Source organism: Delphinus delphis, chromosome 20, assembly GCF_949987515.2.
Source record: "Delphinus delphis chromosome 20, mDelDel1.2, whole genome shotgun sequence".
Lineage (NCBI taxonomy): Eukaryota > Metazoa > Chordata > Mammalia > Artiodactyla > Delphinidae > Delphinus > Delphinus delphis.
In genome coordinates, this window is record NC_082702.1 from 8406456 (window position 1) to 8426703 (window position 20248).

General features: G+C 55.6%; 1 protein-coding gene across 1 annotated transcript; it reads right to left on the minus strand.

The window, feature by feature from the left end:
• Window positions 1–495: 495 nt before the first annotated feature.
• Window positions 496–17327, minus strand: EHD2 (EH domain containing 2). Its single transcript, XM_059998855.1, has 6 exons — window positions 17231–17327; window positions 14760–15220; window positions 14306–14403; window positions 9934–10346; window positions 4949–5113; window positions 496–2287 (listed from the first exon to the last, which is right to left on the minus strand). Exons 2-6 carry the CDS (start codon window positions 15161–15163, stop codon window positions 1736–1738), a joined length of 1632 nt encoding a protein of 543 aa, XP_059854838.1. The 5' UTR covers window positions 15164–15220; window positions 17231–17327; the 3' UTR covers window positions 496–1735.
• Between the last annotated feature and the right edge of the window lie 2921 nt (window positions 17328–20248).

Here is a 20248-nt window from a genome sequence, read left to right on the forward strand (position 1 = left end):
GTCGGCGAGACCACGAGCGGGGTCCCCCCTGGGCGTGAGCGAGCGCGTGCGCACAGTTTGGGGATCCTAATGGGCAGCATCACCTCCCGGTGTTTTGTGTCAGAAGCTATGTACCCAGGTCGTGTGGGTGGACGTCGGCGGGCAGGGAGGAGGACGGGGGCACCTTGTAACCAAGTTGGCACACACACACACATACACACAACCCCACGGCCCAGGGCTTGGTTCCCAGGCCCCCGCGGCAGGAGGTCTGAGGGAGGGATGTCCCGGAGGGAGGGCCTCAGAGTAACTTTTCTTCGGAAAATATGTCGGTCTGGTCCCCAGCCCAGGCCTGAGTCATCAGGCTCCCGCAGCATTGAGTCACGGCCTCCACCTCTGCCCCTGAGAGCTTGGAGGGTACCCCCCTGAAGTTCTGCCCAGGGCTCTCCTTCCCCAGAGGGTTTGGTGGGGAGAGCGATCCCCACCTCTAACCTGTCCCAAGACAGCCTGACTCCCGCAGAGAAAGAAGCCATGGCTTTATTTACGCTGTGGGAACGCTATTACGTTCACAATCCCCTCCCAGGCACGGGGTGAGGGGTGATGGGCGTGGGAATCCCAGCGAACACCCTGGAGGGGGCATCGTCCCCATCTGTTTCGCGCTTCCCCATCTTTTCCGTGTGGTCCCCCACCAGGGTCAAGCACTAATACGTAGTGAAGGCAGGAAAAGGTGTGTGTGTGTGGGGGGTGAGAGTTCCCTTTAGGGGAGGGGAGGGAGGGTTGTAGCACCAAGAGCCCCTCCCCCCACGACGTCCCTGAAAAGGGGACTAAAATAACATCCTGGGGCCTATCTGGCAGGGGCTCCACTTAAATACGGACTGATGGTGGGCCCTGTGCCCCAGCAGTCTAAAATTCGGACCACCAGCTGTGGGGAGCCTGAGGTGGGGGGCGCAGGCTGGGCTTTCAATCCAGGGCAGGTGAGTGGAGGACAGAAAGGCCTCAGAGCGGACGCCTTCTGGGAGAAGCAGGGATGGAAGGCGGTTTTTGGTCTGCAGAGGATCCTTCTTAAAGAAAGGGGTGTGGCAGGAACTGGGGGGAGGGGCTGAGGGGTCCAGCTGGGGAAGTAGGAGGTGCGGCTCCCCCCCCCAGCCCCCAGTGGTGCCAAGACCTGAGGACACCATGGGGTGGAGGGTCCCCGCCTGGCTGGGCAAGAGGAAGCAGGGCAAGGGGACCCTCTGTTAGTCATTTCAACCAAGTGGCCGCTCACTTATGAGGGGTCCTGCTCAGAATCACGGATCAGACGGGTTAGGCCTGGGGGTGTGTCTCTGTGTGTTTGAGTGATTCTGTAGGTGGTCTCTCCTGAGAATGTCAGCTCCATGAGGGCATATAGAGGTGTTTGTTTTGCTCTCTGCTGTAATCCCCAGTGCCTAGAAGGAGCCCTGAACATAGTAGGTGCTCAAACAAATTTTTGAATGAATGATGCATGGATGGATGCTTGTGTGTGTGTGTGTGTGTGTGTGTGTGTGTGTGTGTATTAGTGTCGGAATGATGTGCTAAGTGTACGTGAGGGTAGAGGTGTGAAGGGTGGGCAGAGAAGCCTTGCCCCTCCCCTGGTCCCCACAGAGGGACCCCCATCCTTGCAGCTGGGAGAGTGGGCAGGCAGGGTGCACGTGGGCCAGGGTGGGAATGTGCGTGCAGCCATCCGGAGCTGGGGAGCCACAGCAGGGCAAGAGGGAGGAAGGGCCGGCAGGCAGCGGCTGGCTCACTCAGCGGAGCCCTTGTGACGCCGCTTGGAAGGTGGCACCAGGCGGCGGGGCAGGTTGGTGGGCAGCCCATGGCCCTCGAGCTTGGCCTCGATGAGGTGGCTGGCCAGGGCGAACTCCTCGTCGTCCAGCATGCCGTCTCGGTCAACATCGCTCAGCTTCCAGATGCGGCCCAGCACAGAGTTGGGGAGCTTGGTACCCACCATCCAGGTCTTGGCCTTGGTGCCGCTCAGCTTGCCATCGGACGGCGCCAGGTTGTAGAAGATCTCATCATATTTGGACTTGTCCTTGGTCACCACCCACTCAGCCTCATCATCCGAGCCCTCCTCGCCGTCCTCCAGGACCTCGTCAGGCCCCCGCTCTATGAAGGGGCCCATGTGCGTGCCCTCGAAAGCGCCCCCCTGCACGCCCACATCCGTGCTCTCCAGCTCCTCCTGCCGGAGCAGCGGCATGAGCTTGGCGATGTTGTGGGTCAGCATCTCATCCAGCGCCTCCAGCAGCTTCGGCTTCAACGAGTGGAACTTGGTGAAGTCGTGAGCCATCAGCAGCTCCTGTGGGGAGGGGAACACAGAGACGTCAGGGGGCACCATCCCGAAGCCCCCCAGCCCCGTGCTGGCTCCGGGCAGCTCTTGACAGAGAGGTGCAGAAGTATTTGATTATCTGAACACCCCAATCCACTTGGGTACCCACCACTCAGAAGAGACTTGGGCAGCAAGGTCCCACGGTGCCCCCCACCCCACCCAGTGCCGGGCATGACCCCAGAATCCCTGGACAGTAGGGAGAGCAGGGGCCTTTCATCAGCTGGTAGAGAAGGATTTCAACATTTTGACATCAGCCATGGCTTTACCAGAGCGCACCCACCAGCCCTCAGTCCTGCCCACCCTCTACGGTACCCCAGCTGCCCAGTCAGCATCCCCACCATTATGCACGTTGAGAAAATGCAATTCCTGCCACCCTGCTGGCTCTGTTACCCCACCTCACAGAAAGGGCTAAGCGGCTTGCTCCATATTTGGAGGTTAGGTTTGGGATGGACAGGTCATCAGGAGATCCTGGGACTACCCCCCACCCCCGGGGCAAGAAGTCATCTGGTACTAGAGCCGCTGCAGGGCTGGGTTTGTGGTCACGCTGCTTCTCACACGTGCAGCTGTTAACGCGATTGCCCCAGAAGAGTTGCAGCAAAGACCAGTCCATATGGCAGCACCACATTAATTTCCAGAGCCAAGGCAGAGAGCTCCACTGATCATGACCATAAAGAGACGGGGGTGTGATTAATGGTGATGAGTACGGAGGACTCCAGGGCCAGGCTGCCCAGGTTCCAACCCAGCTCTGCCACTTGGGAGCTGTGTGTCCTCAGTCAAGTGACTTGACCTCTCTGGTTTCCCTGTCAGTTTCCAGATGTGTAAAACAGGTTGAGAACTAGCACTCCCCTCACTGGGAGGCGGGAAAGGCGAAATGAATTCATCTGGATGAAGTGCTCAATAAATGTCAGCGTAATATTCACAGCTGCTCTTTATCTAGCCCAGCGGCTCTCAACCAGGGATGACGGTGTCCCCCAGGGGACAGTGGGCAATATCTGGAGATATTTTTTTTTTTTTTTTTTTTTTTGCGGTACGCGGGCCTCTCACTGTTGTGGCCTCTCCCATTGCGGAGCACAGGCTCCGGACGCACAGGCTCAGCAGCCATGGCTCACGGGCCCAGCCGCTCTGCGGCATGTGGGATCCTCCCGGACCAGGGCACGAACCCGTGTCCCCTGCATCGGCAGGCGGACTGTTAACCACTGCGCCACCAGGGAAGCCCCTGGAGACATTTTTGATTGTCACAACTCAGGGGTGCTACTGGCATCTAGTGAACAGAGGCCAGGGATACTGCTAAACAGCCTGCAATGCACAGGACACCCCCTACAAGGAAGAATTATCTGGCCCCAAATGTCAGGAGTGTGGAGGCTGAGAAACCTTGATTCGGCCCAAACTCTGTGCCAGACACTGTCTAAGGAGGTCGCGAACACTGGCCGATTAAGCATCCAAGGTAGATACTATCAGGATGCCGATTTTCCAGCTGAAGAAACTGAGGCTCAGAAAAGTTAAGTGACTTGACCAGGTTCACAGAGCTAGTCAGTGACCAAGGGGAAATTCACTCTATTATAATTGTTCAGTATTGAACTAGAAATATCTAAGACCTAAAGGTCACAGGCTTTCAGTATCAGCCTAACACAACCTCAAAACAGAGGCTGGGTTAGGGGCGCTAGTCCTTGCCTGCATGCCTGAGCCTGGACCTCTGTCCCCACGTGCATTGGTCACTCCTGCCCTGCCCACCTCCTGCGGCCCTTCATTTACCCCACACTGCCACACCCAGACTCAGTGCTTTCCCCGACACTGGTTAATCCTAGGCCTGGACATGTGAGGAGCCTCCGGTTATCCCCTAATATCCATCTTCCTTTCTTCCTCAGTATGGAATCCCTGAACGTTACCTGGGTATCTGGCCACCTAGAGAAAAGACTACACTTCCCAGCTTCCCTTGCAGCAGCTGTGGCCATGTGACTAAGTTCTAGCCAATTGGATGTCAGCACGAGTTGCACATGCAACTCTAGAATTGCCCTGTTCAATGCAGTAGCCACATGTGGTTATTTAAATTTAAATTAGTTAAAACTAAAACCTAAACTTTCAGTTTTAATGTGGCTAATGGCTACCACATTGGACAGCATGGCATAGAAAGTCACCATAGAAAGTACTATTGGACAGCACTGTTCTAGTAAGTGTTTTTAAAGAGAGAGACTGTACCATTAGCTTCCCCTCCCGCCCCGCTCCTCCCCCTTTTCTTGCTGGCTGGAATGCAGACACAATGGCTGGAGTTTCCACAGCCATTTTGTACCATGACGGGGTTCTTGGGACTGGAGGCCAGACTTGGAGGAGGATTAAGACAGAAGGAGACTGGGTCCCTGGCTCTGTAAAGCACCAAACCAGCCCTGGACCATATTCCAGGACATTTATGAAGGAGAGAAATAAACTTCTATCCTAACGAAGCCACAGTTGCTTTGGGTTTGCTGTTCACTCCCTTAATTCACAAAACCACGCTCCCACAGAATCATTTGCGGCAAGTGCTTTCAGGAACCTGCCATCCATCCCTCTAGTTTTCAAGGTCCCATCCCCGAGCCCATGGAAGCCAACCTTCCCATCACATCACCCCTGATGCCTGGCTCCTGGACGGCCTCCCACCTGCATCTTCTGGCAGTCCGGGAAGTCGCCGGGAGATATGTGATGCTCCAGCTGAATCTTGGCAAAGATGACGGGCAACTTGAGGATCAGCTGCTTCTTCTTGTTCTCCTTCCCAAACACGGAGGGCATCTCCTTCTTCAGGTAGCTGATGATGTAGGTGTGAACCTGTGGGGAGGAGAGTTCTCACCTAAGCCTGCCTCACGGTCACCTGCGGGGCTCGTTAAAACACGGGTTGCCCGGAGTTTCTGATTCACTAGGTCTGGGGTGGGGACTGAGAACGTGCATTTCTAACAATTACAGGTGAGCTGCTGCTGCCGTGGGTACAAAGGCTTCCCATCTCTTCTAGGTACCCTCAGCCCCTCCCGTGGCATAAACATCCCTCCACGTCCGCTGCCAAACCTACATACCAGCCCTGGCCTCTCCCTGGAGCTCAAGACTCAGAGCTGATTGCCTTGTCAACATTCCTGGACAGCTCCGTCTTAGGACGCCCGCAATGGAATTCAGGTCCAGCTCCCAGAGCTGTGCCACTCTCAGCTGTGCCCATCTCGGGAGACAAACGGCACCTCTACCTCTCCCTACCCAGTGGAGCCCAGAAATCTGAAAATCATTCCTGATTTGATTCTCTCTCCTCACTGGCCACATCTATTTCATCAGCGAGCCCTTGTAACTCCTAAATCTCTCTTCTACTTTTCCATTTCTCTGCACCTCAGTTGCTGCACCCCCAATCCCAGCAGTCCCATCTTTTGCCTGGGGGGACACACCAGTCACCCCACTGGACTCCTGGCTTTTCCTCTGGCCCCTCCAGCCCCTCCAATCCTTTCCCCATGAAGTAGCAGCTGGAGGGTCGTTTTTGTTTTGTTTTGCTTTTTTTTTTTTTGTAGTACACGGGCCTCTCACTGTTGTGGCCTCTCCCGTTGCAGAGCACAGGCTCCGGACGCGCAGGGTCAGCGGCCATGGCTCACGGGCCCAGCCGCTCCGCGGCATGTGGGATCTTCCCGGACCGGGGCACGAACCTGTGTCCCCTGCATCGGCAGGCGGACTCTCAACCACTGCGCCACCAGGGAAGCCCAAGGGCCTCAATAACTTTTAAGAGTGTAATGAAGGCCTGAGACTGCTCTACACGACTGGGCTCCTCCCACTTCATGCAACTTTATCTCCCTCCATCTGCTCCAGCTTCCTCACCTGCTGTCCTTTTTTTATCAGCATGCCAACCACTTTCCTACCTCAGGGCCTTTGCACGTGCTACTCCCCACCTGGAACTCTGCCCTAGTCTCCCAACAACTGGCTCCTTCAGCTTCCTTTTGATGTCACCTCCTCACAGAGGCCATCCTATGGGAAGCAGGTGCCGCAAGCACCACCATCCAATTCCTTTCTACCTTTACTTTTATTGTTTCATTCACAGCACTTATCACAATTCATCATTATTTCATTTATCTGTTAGTTTACTTATTCTGTCTCCTTCCATCAGAATGTGAGCTTCAGGAGGGCTGGGACCTTGTCTGTTCCCTCTGTCCCCAGCGCCGGCACAGTGTGCAGAGAAAAGACTCAAGAAATATTTGTGGAATAAACCAATGAACTTGAGAACCTTTGAGCCATGATCTCATAAGTTATCGAAAAGCAAACAAGGAGGGGACTTCCCTGGTGGTCCAGGGGCTGAGACTCTGCACTCCCAATGCAGGGTGCCCGGGTTCGATCCCTGGTCAGGGAACTAGATCCCACATGCTGCAACTAAAAGATCCCACGTGCCGCAACTGAAGATCCCACACGCCGCAATGAAGATCCCTCATGCCGCAACTAAGACCCGCCGCAGCCAAATAAATAAATAAATATTTTTATAAAAAAAAGAAAGGAGAGAAAAAAAATGACCATTCATATGTTCTATTTTTAATAGGAAGCTCAATAATTAAATGGATAGGCTTAAATAAAAATAGAATATATCTGGAAAAAGACACAAGAAACTACTCACGGGGGTTGCCTGCAAGGAAGAGGACCTGAGAGCCATTGGGGTCAGAGGTGGGAGGGGGCACGTTTGACAGAACATGAGTGCCTTCCCATGAGATGGTCTTAAATGTTCAATTAAAAGCACTCGTTAAAAAGTCCTTTTAGTGAACAACCTAGAGGCAGGACAGGAATAAAGACGCAGATATGAAGATGTAGGACTTGAGGACATGGGGAGGGGGAAAGGGTAAGCTGGGATGAAGTGAGAGAGTGTCATGGACATATATACACTACCAAACGTAAAATAGAGAGCTAATGGGGAGCGGCTGCATCGCACAGGGAGATCAGCTCGGTGCTGTGTGACCGCCTGGAGGGGTGGGATAGGGAGGGTGGGAGGGAGACGCAAGAAGGATGAGATATGGGAACATAGGTATATGCATAGCTGATCCACTTTGTTATAAAGCAGAAACTAGCACACCATTGTAAAGCAATTATACTCCAATAAAGATGTTAAAAATAAAAAGTCCTTTTAATGAGTCATAGGTTTAGAATGCTAAACATTTTGGTGGTACCTTGGCTGGCTCTGGATCCTCATCTCCCATCTCCACCACCCTGGGCTCCTCGTTCAAGCCCGTCCCGGCCTCAGGGCCTTTGCGCTTGCTGTTCCCTCTGCCTGGGTATGGTCTCCCCCAGATCTCCACTCTGCTCACCCCTTCCCCTCCTTCAGGCCTCTGCTCAAATATCGCCTACTCCAGGAGACCCTCCCCAATGACCCTAAAATAGCCTCTCACCAGTCTCTCTGCTTCATTTTTCTTCCTAATCCTTATTACATACAATATAATATTAGAGATTAATTTGTTTAACATCCACTTCCCAATTAAAAAGCAATTCTACAAGAAAAGAAACTTTATCTGGTTTTGTTCCCTGCTCTATCCCCAGGACCTAGAACAGTGCAGGAGCACACTGTAGGTGCTCAATAATTGTTTGTTGAATTAATGCTATCGAGTCACCTCAGCGAGCTCGGTATGAAGGTTCACGGCATCCTGGTCTCCTTAGAATCAGAACCTCCCAAGACCCTGGCCTCGAGTGTCACAGCACAGTGAAATCGCCCCTTCTAGCAGCAGCTGCCACTTCAACCAAAGGGCAGAGCCAGAGGACTCATCCACATCGGACACTGGGACAGACAGGGAAACTGAGGCACAGAGGGGTAGTTACCAAGAGTGCGGAAAGGCCTTGTACTGTTGGGGGAGAGCATATGGGGAGGTAAACGGTGTGTGCTGTTGTTTGATGGCTGGACCAAGTGTGGCAGAATCACACGTGGGGGATGAGCGGGTGACACGGGGCAGGGGAGAAGCAACAAGGCTTGGTCATTGTAGACCCCGTGTCTTGATTGGCACTGGGGAGCCATAGATGGATTTGCAGGAGGAAGGGGAAGGAGTGGTCTGCAGGTCTGAGAAGGCCAATCAGGGCAGGGGTGTGGCCAGGCCGGTGGGTGGGGCCTGCGAGAGCGGGCCAACGGGGAGAGGGGACGGGGCCTAAGGGCGGCTCCTCGGGAACCCAGAAGACAGGAGGAGGCCAGGCACTAATGGCTTTTCCAGAGAGGAAGCCGCGGAAGGTGCCAGGAAGAGATAACGTGGGTGGGCGGGGTGGGCCGGGGCGCGGGTCCCGGACTCCGGGGTTTGTCTGGGTTTCCGGAGCCACCTCCTGCGTGGCGGGGGCACCAGGTGTCCGGTCCCACCCCACCCCTGGGTCCCACGGACCCTGGGCTCCCCCTCCCGCTGCTGTCTGCTTCCCCGAGGGACCTGGGGGACCGGGGTCCGTAGGGGAAGAGGGTGACCCGGGGGAGACTGAGGGAGGGAGGACTGAGAGAGGGAGAACGGAGAAAGAGAGAGAGAAAAGAGAATGAATGAGGGAAGAGAAGAGGAAAAAAAGAGAGACAATAAGGGAGAGAGAGAAACTGAGAAAGAGGTAGAAATGAGATGTAGAGAGAGACACACACAGAGAGAGACAGAAAGACAGACGGAGACAGTCCAGGGCCGGGGCAGAGGGCGAGAGAAAGGTGGATTCGGGAGCCCTCAGGAGCCGACCACACTGGGCGGCTCCCTCCCAAGGAGGATTCCTGGGGTGGGGGTGGGGCTCTGACTCACCCCCTCTCTGCAGCTCCTTAAACCAACCCCTCAGGCTCCTCCGTCCCCCATAACCTTCCAGGCCTCCCTGCCTGCCCAGCTTCCTGCCCCACCTCCACCCTGGCAGGCAGCCTCCCCTGTGAAGGTTCCATTCGTCCTCCAAAACGCTCTTAAACCAGTGCTCTGCCCTCCCAGTCCCGGAGGCCCTGTCCTGATCCAGGCTCCTCCTTGACCCTCAATCCCCAGCCTCCTCCCTGGTCTGGGAGCCGAGTCTCACTGCCCTTGAATCCACCCTCCAGAAGGCAGCTAGAGTCTGACCCTGTCCCTCCCCTGCTCTGAATCCTTCCATGGCTCCCCAGTGCCCTCAGGACAAAGCACAAGTTCCAGGCCACCGCCCTGGGTGATCTTTCACCCACCCCACCCCACCCCTGCCCCTAGCCTCAGATTCAGTTACTCCCACTGTCTACACTGGCTTCAACACTGACATCTTTTCCTCTTCCTTGAACTGGCCATGTTCTCATCTCCAGTCCACGCACTTGCTGGTCCTGCTTTCTAGAATCTCTTCCCCTCTTCGTCCTCCTCATCCTCCAGTTTGCAGCTCAGATGCCCTCTCCTCCAAGAAGCCCTCCTGGATTTCCCCTGGGCTCCCCAGTCTCAGCCCTGACCATGTTGGATGGTCACTGTCTGGGGATGCGGTGGTCTTCTCCCCTGGACTGCCTTGGTCACCGCTGTGTTCCCAGCACCACCCGCCACAGGGCCAGGCACAGCAGGAGAACTTTCTCAGATAAGAGAACTTAGCTAATCAGAGAGTTGATGCCAGGGACCAGCAGTCACGTTAGAGGAGGATCAGAGGAAAGGCAAGAGCTGCCGCTGCCTCCCCAGCCCCGGTTACTGCTCAGCCAGCCCCCCATCACTGCTCACCCGCACCAGCCGGGCCCTCTTCACCAGATCGTTGAGCTTGCGCAGTGCGGCGTGGCGCGGCAGGCCCTGGATGTCGCGGAAGAGGTCCTGCTCCTCCAGCTCGAAGAGGCGCCGGTTGTCGGGTACCAGGAGGGGCTGGGACCAGAAGGAGCCGATGTAGACGCGCAGCACCTCGGGCGTGCCCACCACCTTGCCCAGCGCCCACATGAGCGCCCCATAGACGCGCATCAGCTGCTGCGTCTCCACCATGTCGGCCTTGTTGAGCACCACACGGATCTTGTCCTCGTGGCCTCGCAGGGCGCCGATGGCCTCCGAGAACTCGTCTGAGATCTCCAGCTTGTGGGCATCGAAGAGTAGGATGATGAGGTCCACGCGCTCGGCGAACCAGCGCAGCACGGCCGGGAAGTCGTAGCCTAGGGGGAGGGGGTGATACATGGGCGCCGGGGGCAGAGGTCAGCACCCGGGCCTCCAGCCACGGGGATGCAGCCGTTCCTTTGGACTCAAGTTAGACTGTACCGGACGTTCAGGTTGTTAACCTTCGAAATTTTTGTCTGTGAGAAACAGCTGAGGCCCCGAGAGTGCCCCACAGCTCTGTCCCCACAGCCTTCAGAATTTCCCCCATCACTCTGGCCCCCGTCTCTCAAGCCATCTACTACAGGCGACAGTCACACCCTCCCCTTTTTCATTCATTCTTTAGGCAGATATTAGCAGCGGGCATTGGCCCAGTGATTGAAACACTCAAGTGTTCCTAATAGACTCCCTGTGCTTCTATGGACAACCCACCACCCCTACCCCCCGCAAGGCCCGAGTGCCTCCGTCACCCCAGCCCCTCCCCAGGATCTGTCAGATCTCCCCACCATCCAGCAACTAAAGATTTCACTCGGGCCCTGGTTACGCTCTTGCCATAGCAGATGTTAAATATTTTAAATTTATTCACAACATTTACTGAGTCTTCTGTGTGCCAGGCCCTGTCCTGGGCACTGGGGGGGGTCCCACAGAGAACACTCAGACAAGGTCCTTGCCTTCGTGGGGCACCCATCCCAACAGCTGGCTCCTGGGTCCATTCATTCATTCCTTTCACCTTTCATTTCCTCACTCACTCATTCATTCACGCTGTTTGCTTTTTTGCTTGTGCGCTCATTCATTCAGCAACAAGTGATGCTTGGGAGAGAGGAGCAGTTGAGACCCCCCGACTTGGCAGTTGGGAAGACCCGCGTTTGAATCCCGGCTCTGCCCCCATCAGCTAGGTGACCTAAAGCAAGCAGGTAACCTCTCTGAACCTCTGTTTCCTCCTCAGTAAAATGGAAATCATCATAGGACCTACCTCCTAGAACTGTGTGAAGATTAAAAGAATACACATGAGGGGACTTCCCTGGTGGCCCAGTGGTTAAGACTCCTTGCTTCCAATGCAGGCGGCGCGGGTTCGATCCCTGGTGCGGGAACTAAGATCCCACACGCCGCACGGCCAAATAAATAAATAAAATTTTAAAAAAATTTTTAAGTAATACACATGAGCTAAGATATATAAAGAGCTTAAACAGTGCCTGGCACTGAACTATACACTTAAAATGAGTGAGCTTTAGGCATGTAAATTATACCACAATAAAACTCATTAAAAAAACGGTGCTAGGCGCATGGTAAGCAGTAAACATTACTCATGATGCCTGTGAGACACCGCTGGGGGGGGTCATCCAGGAGCCACGCCCAGAGCCGCCTGCTCTGTGCTGGGGACACAGTGTGGCTCAGGCAGCCCCAGGTCTGTCCTTACTGGGCTCACAGTCCAGAGTGGTCAGGCTGGGATGCAGCAGCCCAGAGGGGAGCACCTGACCCAGCCTGGGTGGTCAGGGAGGGCTTCCAGGAGGAGGGAACAGAGTGGCAACCTGGGGGATGGAGGAGTTAACGGGCAGAACAGGGAGCCATCGCTGATTCACCCGAAGTCACCTCATGCCCTTCCCGATGCAACTTATTGAATCTTCAAAACGGCCCCAGGAGACAGGCACCCTTATGACCCCCATTTTCCAAAAGGGGAAACTGAGGAACAGAGAGGTTAAGGGATTTACTCCAGATACGCAGGTAGGAAGCAACAGAGCAGCAGCCCCGTGGGCCTCCACGCTCTGCTGGGGAGCTGGTGCCAGGCCAATCCTGCATGGGAGGAAGCAGGCTCCTGCAGCCACTGGGGACTGGATGGGATGCGGTGGGCGTGGGTGACACTGTTTTGCGGGGAGAAAGGGCCAGGTCACCAGCAGCTGGGGCCCCTCCTCCCTCCCCAATGTCTACACAAACACACACAGCGGCCCGGCTTTGGAAAGTGTGTCTCATGCAGGGAGGGACAGAGGGAGGGAGGTTGAGTCAGCGCGGGAACCGGAGACGTGGCAGAGAGGCGCCCGGGGGCGCACAACGACAGCCTTGCAGAGGGAAAGCAGTCATCATGGGCACTTCCATAGCACCTAGCGTGTGCCAAATACTGCTCTAAGTGCTTCATACATTTCGACATTTAAACTGAACCCTCAGGGCAACCTATGAGGCTGATACTATCACGTTCCCGTTTTACAGATGAGAAAACTGAGGCCTGGAGAGGTTAAGTGGCTCAGCCAAGGTCCCACAGTTTAGGAGGAGCAGAGGCCAGATCTGAACCCCGCCAGAAGGCTCCACTCTGCTACAACCACACACGTGTGGCCTTCACAGATATTCCAGGCAGAGGCCGCATGCTCCACCAGTGCACACACACATACACACACGTGCACACACACACTCGTGCACTCAGGAGCGTACACCTGGACACCATCAGAGCCGCACACTACAAGATGCACACTCCCAAACACACCCCCACTCACAATCTGGAACCTACACAGATATCCGTGGTCACGCAATTGCAAAGACGTGAGACCCGCACAGAGTAAGAGCAGCGGGCACACGCAAGCCCGTGCACACACGCACACGCACCAAAGTAGAGACACAATCATATATAGTTACACAAAAGATACACTCACGCACATACACACACACACCCCCTCACTGTACACACAAGGGCACAACTGTATACAGAGATACAATCACATGTGGTCACACCCAATCCAACAAAATCCCCTCAGTCTTTCCTACACGGTCACACACAGGTACAATCCCAAGCACAGCCCCGACACCTCAGAGTCACACCCACAATTACACACTTTCCCAGACACACACTACATGATCCACACAGTCACAGAAGAGTTCCCTTGCCCAACACGCTCACACACACATTTCACAATACAACCACATATGGAAACACCACCAGTCACTGTCCCACACAATCCCACAAAGCCCCCCGGAGTCCCTCAGAGCTGCACACAAAGTCACACCCTGCCACAATCGCGGGCACAGACTCCCAGACACTCACACACACGCATCCTTACAGACAGATGGGCGGACTCTCCTCTTCCCCTACCTCTGCTGAAAGGGAAGGAGACCCTGTTCTCTGCTCTTCCCCACTTCCTTTGGGCTCCCACCCTGCACCCCTGCCCTGGCTTGGAGGCCTCCCTCCCCTCCGACTCTCCCAGGCCCACGCCCCAAGCTCCCCACCCCCACCATTGCTTCTGCAGCTGCCTCCTGCCTCTCTTCCGGGGAACAGGCACCTCCTGGGTAGCGGCCAGGGACTCCCGGAACCGTCCGCGCCCTCCCCCCAGGGCCCAGCCTCCTTGCCTCCCTGCAGTGGCCTCCCACTCCCCTCTGCCCCACACTGCAGCCTCCTTTGCCCCAGTTTCTGGCCTCCGAGGCCTTGTGGGACAGGGGTGGAAGGGGACAGAAATGCTGGGTGGAATGAGGGTGGGGGCCGGGCTCCCTCGGAGGCCCCGCTGGAATTCACCCCCTCCCCTCTACGCTCCCCCTGCACAGCTGTTTATAAATTCCAGGCCGCCCTTGGCGCCCGCCCAGATTCCCCTTCCCAGGTCCTGCTCAGCCCCATCTGGGGCCCAGACACAGAGCCAAGAGCTCACACGGGGCCCAGGGCCTGCCTGCCCGGCTCGGCCTCCTCGCTGGGTCTCCTGTCTCTCTGTATCTCTGCCTCGCTCTCTGAATCTCTGTCCATCTTTGACTTTGTGTATCTCTCTCTGCCTCTCTTGATCTCTCCCCCTCCATCCTCCAGACCCACCCAGATATGCAACTGCAGCCCATTCGCACGTGTTCACCCACACGCCTCCCCCACCCTTCAACGTGTGCCAACATGGAGGAATCACAGCCTTCCACCAGCTCCCTTCTGCTACCCCACCAGCTCAGGGCCCGCGGACACAGGCCCAAGTCCTAGCAGAGACCCTGGGACCCTCCCGCCTCAGACCCAAAAGTCCAGGCCCCCAGCCCCTCCCCACTCAGACCCAGACATCCGGGCCTCACTCACCGCGGCTCACTCTCTGTTTGGCCCCCGACAGGATGCCTGGGGTGTCGATGATACTAATGCTCTCCAGGACCTGATTGGGGAGCTGGGCGCACATGAACCTGGCGTAGAGGGAAGGTCAGGGGTCAGTGCAGGGAGGGGCGGGAGGAGAGGACACATAAGAAGGGAACCCAGGACTGCACCGAGGAGAATCAGGTTCAGGGATGGTTATCACCATTTTCCAGATGAGGATAGGAGAGAAACAGAGAGGTTAAGTCACTTGCCCAAGGCCACCCAGCTAGACAGCGGTTGAACCCATGCGTCCCTGGCTTAACTGCTCCCCTAGAGAAGGCAGGAAGAGGAAGGATCTAGTAGAGAGAAGGGAATTGGGGCTGAAAAGGAGAGACACACAGACAGGGATGGGGCAGGGTTGGGGGCCAGGGACAGGAAGATGCACTCCTGGCTCTTGGCCGCACACCTGTTGAGGAAGGTGTTCCCAAAGGGGTTGAGTTTGCGGAAGGGTTTGTCTGGGTCAACGACGAGGGCGTTGCCAGGCACGATGCCCTCGGTGTCACCATGCATGACGGCCACGAAGCAGTCGGTGGTGGGCTCGGGCCCGACCCGGGAGCCGGGCACCTCCTGCTCCAGCAGGTACTGGATGAAGCTGGTCTTGCCCGTGCTGTACTGGCCGGCCACCAGCACCATGGGCTTGCCGTCAAAGTCAGCATCCTCCAGGGCTGGTGAATGGAAGGCCCCGAAGCGGTAGTGCTCCTCGAGAGGCAGCAGTTTTTCACGGTACAGCTCCTTGAGGGCTGAGGTCACCGTGCGGATGGCCTCGGGCTGCTGACCCCGAGCCCCGCCCCGCTTCAGCCAGCTGAACATGGTGGCTGCACACTGCCTGCTGAGCTCGCTGATGGAGATGCACAGGGGGAGAGCTACCTGTGGGAGGAGAGGATGTTGATGGGGGACTGCCTGGAGGAAGAGGTGGAGAAGAAAGAGAGCCAGGAGGTCGAATAGATGGAGAAAGATGGGTAGGGAAGGGGAGCTTCTTAGAGCACTGTTGGTGGATGGTAGGAGTTGATGGCTGAAGGAGGAAGGTGATTATTCCAGCTAGAGGAAGAGAAACAGAGTAACAATGGCATGATTGAAGAAGGGGGATTGATGGCGGAAGACCAAGAGATAAACAAAGGGAACGATGCAGAAGCTGATTGGAAGAAGTGTATTCCTTCATCTTTTTCTTTCTCCTCCACCCCTCCCATTACTTTGCACAATTTCACTGAAATCACACCATGTGTCAAGAGCTATGAATGCAAAAATACTTCAGAGACCAGCCCCCCCCGCCCCCAGCCCCGCACAGTCAGAGCCTCCAGTGAGGACACAACCTGGGCACCAAGCAGTCAATGATGCTTGGGAAATGCCGGGCAAGTGGACTTGTAGGCACCAGAGGGGGACGTGGTGAGCCAACCACAGGATTGGGAAAGCTCTGGCTGGGCTGACTTTTGAGCTGCTCCCTAAAGAGTGGGCATGACAAGGGCATTTAGGCAGAGAGGGTGGGGCATATCATGACCTGGAGCTGTGGAATGGATGGACAGAGTGGCTGGACACGTGGGCACAAGGATGAGAAACGAGTCTGAACTACTGCCTGGGTCCCCCCAGATCATGATGGGGCTTGGGCATTCATAAGAATGTAACATTTATGATCACTGCATGCCAGACACTGCTCTAACTCATTTAATCTTCACAAAAACCTTGTCAGGTAGGGCTGTTATTATCCCCACTTTTCTGACAAGGAAATGTAGGTTCAAGAAGATAGCAACAACTTGCCCAAGATCACTTTGCTCGAAAGTGCTGAAGCTGGGACTCCAGGCCACCTGACCGCAGATCCTGCACTCCTATCATAGGTCTAAGGAGTTAGGGAGGGAAATAACTACCAACCCAGCAGCAGTGAGCACTTGCAGCGCCCAGATCATGTTCTCTACATTTCCTTACTATCCTTTCATGCTCTGTGGGATCTGTAGTGATGTCCCCTCTTTCATTCCTGGTATCAGTCGTTTGCGTCTGCTTTTTCTTCTTTTTCCCCCTTGATCAGTCTAACTGGACGTTTATAATTGCACTGATCTTTTCACAGAACCAACTTTTCGTCAGATTGGAGTCTCTAAATACCATTTTCCACTGAAAGAGAAACTGAGGCTTCTTGAAGAAATGGCTGATTCTGGGGCTGAGGTGGGGAAAGAACAAGTGAGCCTGGGTCAGACAGTGGGGAAGTGCTCAAACACAGATGGGGCATGTCACAGGGACACAGACTCAGCTAGACAGGACTCCCGCTGGCCAAAGATGGGACAATCTGAACATCAAAAATAACTGCAAATCAAATATGTTAAAATACATAAAATCATAATGATACTTAAAAAAAAAAAAAAAGGAAAAGAATTCGGGGAAGGTATGCCAGAGAGGTGAAGGAGAGGCTGGAGCCAGGACCTGGGATGTTGGCAGAGGGAGGGAGCCCTGGGTGGTGCCCTATGCAGGGAGGGACCTGGGGGACATCTTGGGGAGGCCGCTTTGGGGTTGACTGGACAGGCGATCGGGTTGGTGAGGTAGGAGAGGAGCTTGTGGGTGGGAGGAGGGACCAAATAGGAGAGAGATGGATGAGGGCGGTGGAGGGAGACCCCAAGGAGGGGATCCCCTCTGGCTGAGAGGATGAGGGAGTGGGAGACACTGGAAGGGAGGAGGAGAGTGGGGGACACTGTTAAGACTGGAAGGGGCTGGGGGGAGTGGGGGAGACAGGGAGGTTTCGGAAGGGAGTGGGGAGACCCGGGAGACCGTTACACAGTGACTGGGGTGGGGACTGAGGGTCTTTGGCGAGCAGGGAAATAACTCAGAGCCAAGGCAGACTCGGGGGCTCCGCGGGCGGAGGCTGGGAGGCGACATCTGCGGTCGGGGACCACTCACCGATGGGGCGCGCAGGCGGCTGGACCGGGCGGACGAGCTGGGCGGGGGTCCCGCGGGGATTCAAGGCGCCCGCGGATCGGCCTGTGCTCGCGGTCCAGTCCGGAGCCGTCTGAGCCGGGTGGGGCCGAGAGCAGGGAGGAGGGACGGGAGGGGCGGGACAAGGCGCCCCCGCACCCCCCCGCACCCCCCACGAAACCGGGCGCCGGGCCTCTGGCGCCCCCCGGTGGGGAGTGGCAGGGCGCCTTTGCGAGATGGGTGAGTGCGCGGGCTCCCGGTCCCGGGTTCAAACTCCATCCCTGTCTCCCTTCCTAACATGGGAATAGTAATAATAAAACAATAACACCAATACTAACAATAATTTATTACCAGTAATAATAATTTTAAAACTTAAACGAGTTCATGAAACTCCTCTGCTCACAACACTCCTTGGTTCTTCTCTCACTCCAAGTAGAAGCCAAAGCCCTCAGAGTGGCCCACAAGACCCTGAACGATCTGCGGGCTCCCTTTGCCCTCACCTCCTTCTCTCTCCCCTTCGCTCACTCAGCTCCAGCCACACTGGCCTCTTCGCTGTTCCTCATACAACCATCCAACTTCAGGGCCTTTGCACTTCTTGTTCCTCCATCTGGAATGCTGTCTCCTCCAGGGATCCAAGTGGCTCCCTCCCTCCCCTCCTTCAGGTCCCCACCCAAATGTCACCTCCTCTGAGAAGCCCTCCCTGATCTCCCACGATTTATCCATTATCGCTGCTTTATTCTTCTCTGCTGTCTTTATCACCACTCTACATATCTCACATTTCTCTGCTTCAGCGACGATCTCCCTCACGAGAACATGAGCTCCACGAGAGCAGGGATTTTAGACTGTCAGCAAGAGGAATCGCTGATGTTCTCACACTTCGGTTGTTTTGGAATTTCTAGGGATTGTTCACTCATCGCTGATTAGACCCACAGCTAATCGTGAGCTGATACACCAGCCCCTATTACCATGTCACAAACTTGTGGATTAAAAAAAAAATTTTTTTTTATTTGGCCGTGCGGCATGTGGGATCTTAGTCCCCCAAACAGGGATCGAACCGGGGCCCCCTGCAGTGGAAGCATGGAGTCTTAAACACTGGACCGCCAGGAAAGTACCAGACTTGTGGATTTTTCCAAATATACTGATGGGACTTCCCTGGTGGCACAGTGGTTAGGAATACGCCTTCAGGGACTTCCCTGGTGAAGCGGTAGTTAAGAATCCACCTGCCAATGCAGGGGACACGGGTTCGAGCCCTGGTCCGGGAAGATCCCACATGCCACAGAGCAACTCAGCCCCTGTGCCACAATTACTGAGCCTGCTGTACTCTAGCGCCCGTGAGGCACAACTACTGAAGCCCGTGCGCCACAACTACTGAAGCCCGCACGTCACAACTACTGAAGCCCATGCACCACAACTACTGAAGCCCGCGCGCCTAGAGCCTGTGCTCCTCAACGAAGAGTAGCCCCTGCTCACTGCAACCAGAGAAAGCCCGCAAGCAGCAATGAAGACCCAACGCAGCCCAAAATAAATAAATAAATATAAATAAATAAACTAAAAAAAAAAAAAGATGAAGAAGGCAGCCAGTGAGCTTGTAGTTCGGACACTGTCAATCTTGGGTTCCAATCCTGCTCTGTGTCCAGGTGATCTGGGCCCTGAGGTAGCCATTCCTGGCCTCTTTTTCCAGATGGCTCAGCTGTAGAAAAGGGACCCCCCAGATGCCCACTCTGGTGCTCCTAGCGTCTAAGAGCAAGTATCTAAGAAGTTTGGTCCCAGGACTTCCCTGGCGGTCCAGTGGTTAAGACTTCGCCTTCCAGTGTAAAGGGTGCGGGCCGGATCCCTGATGGGGGAGCTAAGATCCCACATTGCCTTGCGGCCAAAAAACCAAAACATAAAACAGAAGCAATATTGTAGCAAATTCAATAAAGACTTTAAAAATGGTCCACATGGAAAAAAGAAGTTTGGTCCCAAGGACTAACCGTAGGAGTTGAGATCAGTTTTGGTCTCCTGCCCAGGGGCCCGGGAGGGGGAGCGTCTCTGGCTCCTACACAGCGGGCCAAGGCTTGCTGTTATATACACCCCTCCCCCCAAGCTGGGTATGCATAGGGGAAGGTCGCAGGCTCCCAGCCAGACCGCCGGGCTTGCAGCCCAGTCTGACACTTACTGCCTCCCTCGGGGCCTCGGTTTCCTCACCTGCGAGGTGGGACTATCAATTCCCACACGGGGGCTTCTGTGAGATACCCCAGGTGAAGGGCTCGGAGCAGTGCCTTGGTAAGTGTTCTGAAAACGTTAGTCATCGTGTTCCTCTGCTCGGGCTGCATGCAGCCAGCCTTTCAGAACTGAGGCCGTGAGCAGGTGGAAATCACTGGCAAACTTCTTTACGCGGCCAGGCCACGTGAGGTCTTCCGGGAGCTTGCAGGGGACTAGAGGATGTTAAGAACTGCCTTTCTCCTTCAGTGCTTTATTACGCACGCGGGGGAAGTAGGTCTAGAGCTAGGAAGGGGGGCGGTCCCTCTCCTGGAGATCCCATGTATACGCTCCTCCCTCTTAAACACCCCCAGGGGCCTGAAGAGGAACGGGGAGCATCATCCCAGTTCAGCCGCCGTCACTCCCACTGGCTATGGCAGTCGCCTCCTCGCTCGGTTCCCCACACGGCCGCCAGAGGGCGCCTGGGAAACCTAAAACAGCTCAGCTCTCTGCTCGGAACCCTCCCGGGGCTCCCGCCTCACTCACGGTCAAAGCTGTCATCACCGTGGGGCTCAAGATCCTTCAGGATAGGCCCCGTTTGTTCTCTCGGACCTTACCTCTTGTCTGCACCCCCTTCTTCCCTAGGTTCCAGTCACAGGGCCTCCTCGTTGTTTAACATTCCACCCATGCTCCTCCTTCAGGGCCTTTGCACTGTCTGTTCTCACTGCCTTGGGTGCTCTATCCCTAGATCTCCCCGTGGTTCCCTCCCTTATTTCATGCAGCTCTCTGCTCAAATGTCACCTCCTCAAAGAAGCCTTCCGC

What these genes read in the sequence shown, in the direction of transcription:
- EHD2 (XM_059998855.1), bottom strand. Translation starts at nt 15,163, where the DNA reads ATGTTCAGCTGGCTGAAGCGGGGCGGGGCTCGGGGTCAGCAGCCCGAG. An exon ending in CAAACAGAGAGTGAGCCGCG is followed by an intron (nt 10,347 to 14,305) that starts GTGAGTGAGGCC and finishes CCCTCCCCCTAG; the next exon opens with GCTACGACTTCCCGGCCGTG. An exon ending in CGGACTGCCAGAAGATGCAG is followed by an intron (nt 2,288 to 4,948) that starts GTGGGAGGCCGT and finishes CCCTCCCCACAG; the next exon opens with GAGCTGCTGATGGCTCACGA.